At 34.0% G+C, this 7,983-nt stretch overlaps 1 protein-coding gene across 1 annotated transcript; it reads left to right on the top strand.

Annotated features, from left to right (window-relative positions):
- The first annotated feature begins 2,369 nt into the window (after window positions 1-2,369).
- LOC144250632 (uncharacterized) lies at window positions 2,370-4,716 on the top strand. The gene is made up of 2 exons (XM_077793529.1): window positions 2,370-3,127; window positions 4,671-4,716. The coding sequence occupies exons 1-2, from the start codon at window positions 2,370-2,372 to the stop codon at window positions 4,714-4,716; spliced, it is 804 nt and encodes a 267-aa protein (XP_077649655.1).
- The last annotated feature ends 3,267 nt before the right edge of the window (window positions 4,717-7,983 follow it).

Below are 7,983 nucleotides of genomic sequence, written 5' to 3'. Positions count from 1 at the left end.
ATGCTGTGCACTTACATTTTATTATGAAAGATTACATTTAGTACTTTTTGGAGAACAGATCCAGTGTTGATGAATAGTGTGTGTATTTTTATATGTTTAAAGTCTTCATTTTCCTTCTCTTTTGAAAGGTAGTAGCTGTGAATATAATGTCTTGGTTGAATATAGAAAGACTAGAATTTCTTCCTGTGTTGTGAAGATTGGATTTCACAATTATATAGTTACACATTTCTAGGTTACCCATCTTTTCCTCTTGGATGCTCTCAGTATTCTGACTTTTAAAACTTGGATTAAAAACTACTTTAAGTCTTTACAACGTGGAGAAAACTCAGCTGCTTGGATGTTCCTTGTTTTGTATTTTTTGAGATGTGTTTGTTAGTACTGGAAAGAGAACTAAAGGGTGATTTAGCACTTTGCATTTTTCACTTTGTCTGGCCTTCAAATTTTGATGCTCTAGCTCACCCTCCTATGTTGCTATGTACAACCACTCCTGACTCTTTCCCACGTTTTCTAAAGAAAGTCTTTAAACATACATTTTCTGCTTATTACTATTAACAATTCTTGACTAATTTTTATTCTGTTTTTTGTGTGTTGGTTTACTTCAGTAAACTTCTTTTAAATGATAATTGACTATTCCCTTTGAGTGATTCAAAACTTTGCTTACAGTTGATTTAGCCATGTTTTTTTCTGTTGGTAAGCAGGAACCCCTTTTTGAACAGTCCCCAAATATCCACATTTCATATTTTTATCTTTAATGAAACAGAAGAAAGTTGGTAGATTTTGAAAATATATTCTGAAGGAGGAAAGTCTTTGTGTAACACAATGTATTTTTCTCTACTATATTACTCTCCATAGTAATGTACTCATCTTGGATACTGTGAACACAAAGATGATTAGGACAATCTTCAAAGTAATATTCTGTGTGTATTTTTATTTGATTTCTATATTTATACAGTAATGATAGACTTGGATTTAATAATCCACTCCCCTGCTTATGTTATTATTTGCTGTAATTTCTTAGGTGTCCAAAATATACTCAACCCAGTACAGTAAGTAAACATGTTTGTTATTTTTATTTATTACAGCCATGACTTCTCATCATCCTCGAGAAATTTTACCAGAGCAGGGAATAAAAGAGAGAGAGGGAAGATATGGAAAGTGTGATTTTGACTATCTACAACCAAGAAAACAATGGGAAAATATAGGTGAGAGTAAAGTTCAAAAATTGTATTATATTAGACAAAATCAATCAGTAGTCCCTATTTATGATAAAAATTTTTTTGTCAAAAGACACCAGAGACAATTAATATCTGAAACAAAAATTCAATGTATTCCAATTATTTTGAGGAGTTTTATATGTCTTTAAGAATAAGTCCACAGCCATTTTTGAACTGAAAGGCAATGTGGAAAATTTGAAATCTAGTCCATGCATCAGGTTTTAACTTGGCCAATTATAAAAGTAGCACTGAGTTAAAATTCCAGTCAAACATTTGTACAGAAAATATATTTCTAAAAGTGATCCTTTTGGGAGTTTCTTTATAAAATGTCTATTTTTTTCTGAAACAAAAGATTAATTTCTCCTTATGCCCAAATGGATAATATTAAGAATTTTAGAAAAGTTTCTACTTCTCCACTATTGCTCAATGACAATTCTGATACAGATTTCTGGAAAGTGCACTATATAGATAATGCTATAAGTAACACAACAAGCCATGTCTCTACCCTGAGTAATGACCAGTATATTTACATTTTTGATAAAAATTATGAATATAGAGAAATCTTAGTCCTTGTCTAAAGGAAATTTACCAAGATGAAAAATGTAGGAAAGCCTTGCTTTAGTGATCAAAAACTAGTATTCATTAAAATATTCATAGCCAAGACAAAACCTGCAAGTGTAAGATATGTGAAAGGGCTCTTAACCACAGTGCAGAGCTTGCTTAACACAAGAAAATTTATAGAGAAAGAGAGCCCTATAAGTATAGAAGATTTGAGCAAGCAAAAGTTTTGATATATTTTTTTTAAATACAGCAGATACTATGACAGTGATAAATTCTACAAATTTAAAGAATGTGAAAAAAACTTTTAGTGAAAAGTTACAACATGTTAAGTATCAGAGGATTTATACTGAAGGAGAGACCTGTAAATGTAAAAAGTGTGGGAACGCCTTAAAAAGTTTTTTAACCATTACTCAACACCAAAAAATTTATTCTGCAGAGAAGACCTACCAATGTGAAGAATGCAATGCACTCCAGAACTTTACTCAACATCACAGTGTTCATACAGGAGATATGCCATGCAAATGCAAAGAATGTGACAAAACTTCTAATAAAAGCTCAAATCTTATTTGTCACCAGTGGAAAAAACCTGGAGTGATGCCCGACATATGTAAACAATTTTGCAAAGTTTTCAGTCAAAACCCAAGCCTTAAAAATTACCAGAGAATTCATACTGGAGAGAAGCTCTTCAAATGTAAAGTGTGTGGCAAGAGTTTCAGTCAAAAATCATCACTTACTCAGCACCAGCGAAACCACACTGGAGAGAAGCCCTACAGCTGTGAAGAATGTGGCAAAGCTTTTAATAGCATCTCACAGCGTAATTGGCACAAAAGTATTCATACTGGAGAGAAGCCCTACAAATGTAAAGTGTGTGGCAAAAGTTTTAATACAAACTCACATCTCTATTACCACATCAGGATTCATACTGGAGAGAAGCCCTACAAATGTACAGTGTGTGGCAAGAGTTTCAGTAAAAAATCATCACTTACTCAGCACCAGCGAAACCACACTGGAGAGAAGCCTTACAAATGTAAAGAATGTGGCAAAAGTTTTAATCAAAAAATAGTTCTTACTCGGCACCTGAGAATCCACACTGGAGAGAAGCCCTACAAATGTACAGTGTGTGGCAAAAGTTTCAGTCAAAAATCATCACTTACTTATCACCAGCTAATCCACACTGGCGAGAAGCCCTACAAGTGTAAAGAGTGTGGGAAGAGTTTTAATCGCATATCATCACTTACTCAGCACCAGCGAATTCACACTGGAGAAAAGCCCTACAAATGTAGAGAATGTGGCAAAGCTTTTAATCAACAACCATCACTTACTCGACACCAGAGAACCCATACTAGAGAGAAGTCCTATAAATGTGAAGAATGGCAAAGCTTTTAATATTGAAGATCACATCTTACTATACATTATAGATTTTATACTGGAGAGAAGTTTTACAATGAAAACATTGCATCAGTGTCTTTAAGGATAAATCAACACTATTTCACAGTACTTCAACACTATTTCACACCAGAGATATGACAGCACAGGAATCATATAAATATAAAATAGGTGACAGAGTCTCCAATAGTTGGTCACACCCTACTCAGCACCTCAGAATTCATACGAGAGAGAGGATGTACGGAAAAATTTTTGGAAAGCTTTTGACCATTGATCCATCATTTTTGAAACCCTGGAGGATTTATAGCATATAGAAACCCAAAGAATGTGTCCAAGACTGTATTCAAATTTCCAACATTTTTTAATTACTGACCTCATATCTGTAGCAAATATGGAGTAGCATCTGTCCAAAGTGTGTACCTTAGATAACAGCAAAATATTTACAAAAACACCTTGACAAATATAAAGATAGTAGTAAGGTACATATCTATAGCCCATCCCTTGAAGTATTTGGGACCTAGGAGGGAAAAAAAACATTTAAATGTAGAAAATGGGTAATTAATTGCTTTTGACATTTGCTGAAAATTTTCTTAACATCTTGAGCTGATATTGTAGAAATAAGGAAATACAAGTATAGAATTGTGCATCCCTAAAAGGATTAAATTTTAGTATAAATCAACAAGTACTAAAGAGTCTCATTTTTCTCAACTGGAGAAATAATAATACTCAGAGTTGATTATTTCAGAAGTCTCTTAAGATTTATATGAAATTTAAAATTTAAAATTTTCAGAGTCCCTTGAACTTAGGGACACTTAATTAATAAAACACATCCTCAGATTTTTTTCTTCTTTATTTATAGATAGGGTTTGCTAAGTTGCATAGGTCCTCACTAAGTTATGGAGCCTGACTTTGAACTTGCAAAGCTTCTCACATCCCTAGGGTCAAAGCATGGTCCACCATGCAAGTTTTACAGAGCGTTTTTACTTACATTTCATAACAGATGTAATTTGTTGCTAAATAAAGTGTGAATTTCTTAATGTTAACCTTGTCATGCATTTAATGCTATTAGGTCACATATCTCCCACTATTCACTTTGCTAATGGATCGATGCAATAGTAAAACATTCTATTGGGTAAATAATGCTATAACATCTCCATTAATTATTTCATATGTTTAATCAAGTATTATTTGGATAATATTATTTATGTAAATTATATACTCCCTTGTTTGTAATTATGGGAAAATTAAGACAGTTATAGGAAGGACCTAGGGATACTAAAATAATGCCCAGATATCCCTAGTTTGAATTATGAGTTTAACATTTCACCTTAGAGAGTAGCAGTACTCCCTAATGGATCTACAACTCTGGAGAGTTATACAAGCTCCCAATCAGGGAGAAAAGAAAGACCGAAGAGACTAGGAGCCAACGTGCGTATTCAGGCAATAAAGCAGGGTTGCTGAAGGGGGAAGTAGTCTTAATGTTTCCTGGGGAATCCACATGGTCCATAGGCCCATCCTGACTCTTGGACTGAAGAAACCATGCAGTTCCTCATGAATTCTATGACGTTCATCACTGAGGTGACTATACTCTCCTCTAGTATAGGAAAAACATCACAATTTGGGACCACTTCTTTAGTTTTGGATACTCAGTAAAAAAGTCTAACTAGAAACATGTAACATGATGACTGTAAAAGAAAAAGACATAGTATAGGAGCATTTATGTCCCCACATTTTTTATTTCATTATATATTTTCATTTTGTAGACCCTTTGGTTCTACTTAATAATTTACAATATAATGTTTGTTATTCTTATTGGATTATACGATAGATAGCATGTGTCATGGTCTCCCAGAACCCTCTGCAACCTAGTAATTATAAGATACTATAAACTAACCCTGTCCCTCCTCAGATCTTATAGCTCCAAGAGCCCATGCCACCACAACACAATTTTGATTGAATTAAATCTCTAGACTCTCATCTACAAGTCCTGTTCAAAAAGTAAAAACACAATGTTCTCTTCATATGTGAGCCTTTTGGGTCAACAAAACACCACTCACCAACATTTCATTTAACTTTATTTGGGAAAATAAATATTGAAATATAATGATAAGTTCTAGGAGAATAATATTCACAACATTCTTTATTCCAAAGTGTAAATATCTAGGTTTCATGCTTATCTCCACATTATTTTATGCAGAAAACTGGCTTCGTTTTACATATTAGAGGTTGAACTGTTTATATGGCCAGGAGGGAAGATTCAGTCCTAGAGGTCTAAGGAAAATACTAAAGATCTTCCCTTTTCTTGATTGAATGATGTCTGCAATCCTTGATGAAACAGATAAAGAATGCTGATTTCTCAATGCATCTGGCTGGGTGGCTCACTCATTGGAATCCCAATTTATTTAGTCATCTCAAGGCTCTCACTCCCTCCTCTAGGATCTGACCTGTTATTGGGAGGACTTGGTGTTCTTCAGGGGATCACCAGGTCATGCAAGATGTTAGAATGAAGTTTTATTTGTCCTAACTTGTACTTATGTGGCCTCACTTTCAATACAACTTAGAACAAAACTTCAGACTCTCACCTGTGGAGAGGATGCTCTGACCAGCACTTCCCAGTCAGGACCCTGAAAAGCTCTTTGGGACTCCCTAGTACATAGGTTCAGTGTTGGGGTTTTCATAGTCTTTCAGTACACTTGCCTGTGTCTTTCGCTTTTGCTTTCTCTCTTGTTTTCATAGTATTACTCAAGGAAATACTGTCTTGTGTGAAGAGAGTGTCTTTCTTATCTATTGGATCTGACCTGCCAAGTTGAGCAGCTGCCCACAAACTGAATGTCACAAACACATGTATGTGTTATCTAATCAGTAAGTAGTGTATCTTTCAACGGCATGATTTTTTATTGCATGGGGGAGGAAATTGAGAATGCTTTGAGTGCACACAGCACTATTAATAGTATAACACTGCTATGTAATGTTTCCTTTCTGCTCAACTTGTTAGTATTGTTCTTATGCTACTTTGTAAAACAAATAGAAAAGAGTTGTAAACCAAAAATTTTGTGATTATAGCTAGTTGTGCAGACTGCCTTTGGCAACTCTATTTACCATTGTTGTTTTGTATGGACTCAAGGTACTCTTTTATCCTTTTATTTAACCTTAATGACATTACAATTCATTGAAGAGTTTTTAACTCATAAACCTTCTCGGTATACAAATTTTCCCTTGTCATTTTTAAAATTTCTTACTCTTTTTAGGTATACATGATAGTAGAGCAAATTTTGACATATTATACATGGAGTAAAACTCATTTTAGTTAGCATTCCATTCTTGAGGTGTACATGGTGTGGACCTTCCCTGGTGGTGTATTTATATATAAACATTGAAAAGTTGTGTCTGATTCATTCTACTGTCATTTGTACTCCTATTTCCCTTTTCTTCCCTTCAATCCAACTTTGTCTAATCCACTGAATTTCTGTTCTTCCCCCCGCTTGTTGAGTGTTTTAGCATCTGTATATATTATGTATTATATGTAATGTCTGTTTCATTCTACTATCATTTCTATCCCCATATTCCCTCCACTCCCTGCAATACTCTCTACTTAATCTAAATAACTATTTTTCCCCACCCCCATTGTGAATTAGCATCCACCTATTGGAGGGAACTATTGGCCTTTGTGTTTCCGTGTGTGTAAGGGGGTGGGGTGGGGCTTATTTCACTTAGCATGATATTCTTCAACTCTATCCTTTTACCACCAAATGGCATAGTTTCATTCATCTTTAAAGCTAAGTAATATTCCATTGGTGGGGGAAATTATATATATATATAAAATCACATTTTACTTATCCATTCATTTGTTGAAGGAAACATAGTTTGGTTCTCTGGTTTATCTATTGTGAATTGTGCTGCTGTAAACATTGGTGCAGCTGTTTCCCCTCTAGTATGCTGCTTTTAAGTCTTTGGGTATAGTCCAAAGAGAGGGATAGCTGTGTCAAATGATGTTTCCATTCTGGTTTTTCAAGGAGTCTCCATACTGCTTTCCGTGGTGGTTGCACCAATTTGGAGTCAATCTCATGAGCAATGTGTGAGTGTTCCTTTTTCCCCACAACCTCACCAATTTATTGTTGCATGTATTATTAATGATTGCCATTCTGACTGAAGTGAGATAAAATTTAAAGTAATTTTGATTTACATTTTCCTAATTGCTAGATAGGTGGAATGTTTTTTCATATATTTCTTAATGGCTTATATTTCTTCTGTGAAATTGTCTGTTCAGTTACTGAGTCCATTTGTTAATTGTTTTTTGTTGTTGTTGTTTGTGTTAATTTTTTGTTCTTTATATACCCTAGACATTAGTGCTTTTTCTGAATTACGTGTGGTAAAGATTTGTATAAAATCTGTAGGTTCTTTCTTCACATTATTGTTTCTTTTGCTGAGAAGCAGCTTTTTAATTTGAATCTATCCCCTTTATTTATTCTTGATTTTTAATTTTTTTTGCTGTAGGGGTCTTGCTATGGAAGTCAGATTGTGGACCAACATTCACCACAGATTTTTAAATGGTTTCCCAAGTTCATGAATGTTTCACTTTTACTTTTTCTCTTACTATCTTGCCTTACAGATCTACATGTTCTAAAGAGTCATGAAATGATCTAGCTTCACATACAAGATTTTCTGGTGACCATTATTTTTCAATATGTAGCTGCAGATTATTTAAAAAATATATCTACTATTTCAGAATTTGAATAAAGCACATACATGCCTTGTGCAGCAAATATTCCATCAGTAGATCAACATCAAATTGATAATATATATATATATATATATAAAGCCT

The sequence above is a fragment of the Urocitellus parryii genome, chromosome 16, assembly GCF_045843805.1.
Source record: "Urocitellus parryii isolate mUroPar1 chromosome 16, mUroPar1.hap1, whole genome shotgun sequence".
NCBI lineage: Eukaryota > Metazoa > Chordata > Mammalia > Rodentia > Sciuridae > Urocitellus > Urocitellus parryii.
Note: the sequence above shows the minus strand (reverse complement) of the source record. Positions and strands in the feature narration are given on the sequence as shown.

Excerpts from the sequence above, each read along its gene's own strand:
- LOC144250632 (XM_077793529.1), top strand. The coding sequence starts at position 2,370 with ATGCCCGACATATGTAAACAATTTTGCAAAGTTTTCAGTCAAAACCCA. Across the intron at positions 3,128-4,670 it reads AGAACCCATACTAGAGAGAA|GCCCATCCTGACTCTTGGAC; the intron begins GTCCTATAAATG and ends CATGGTCCATAG.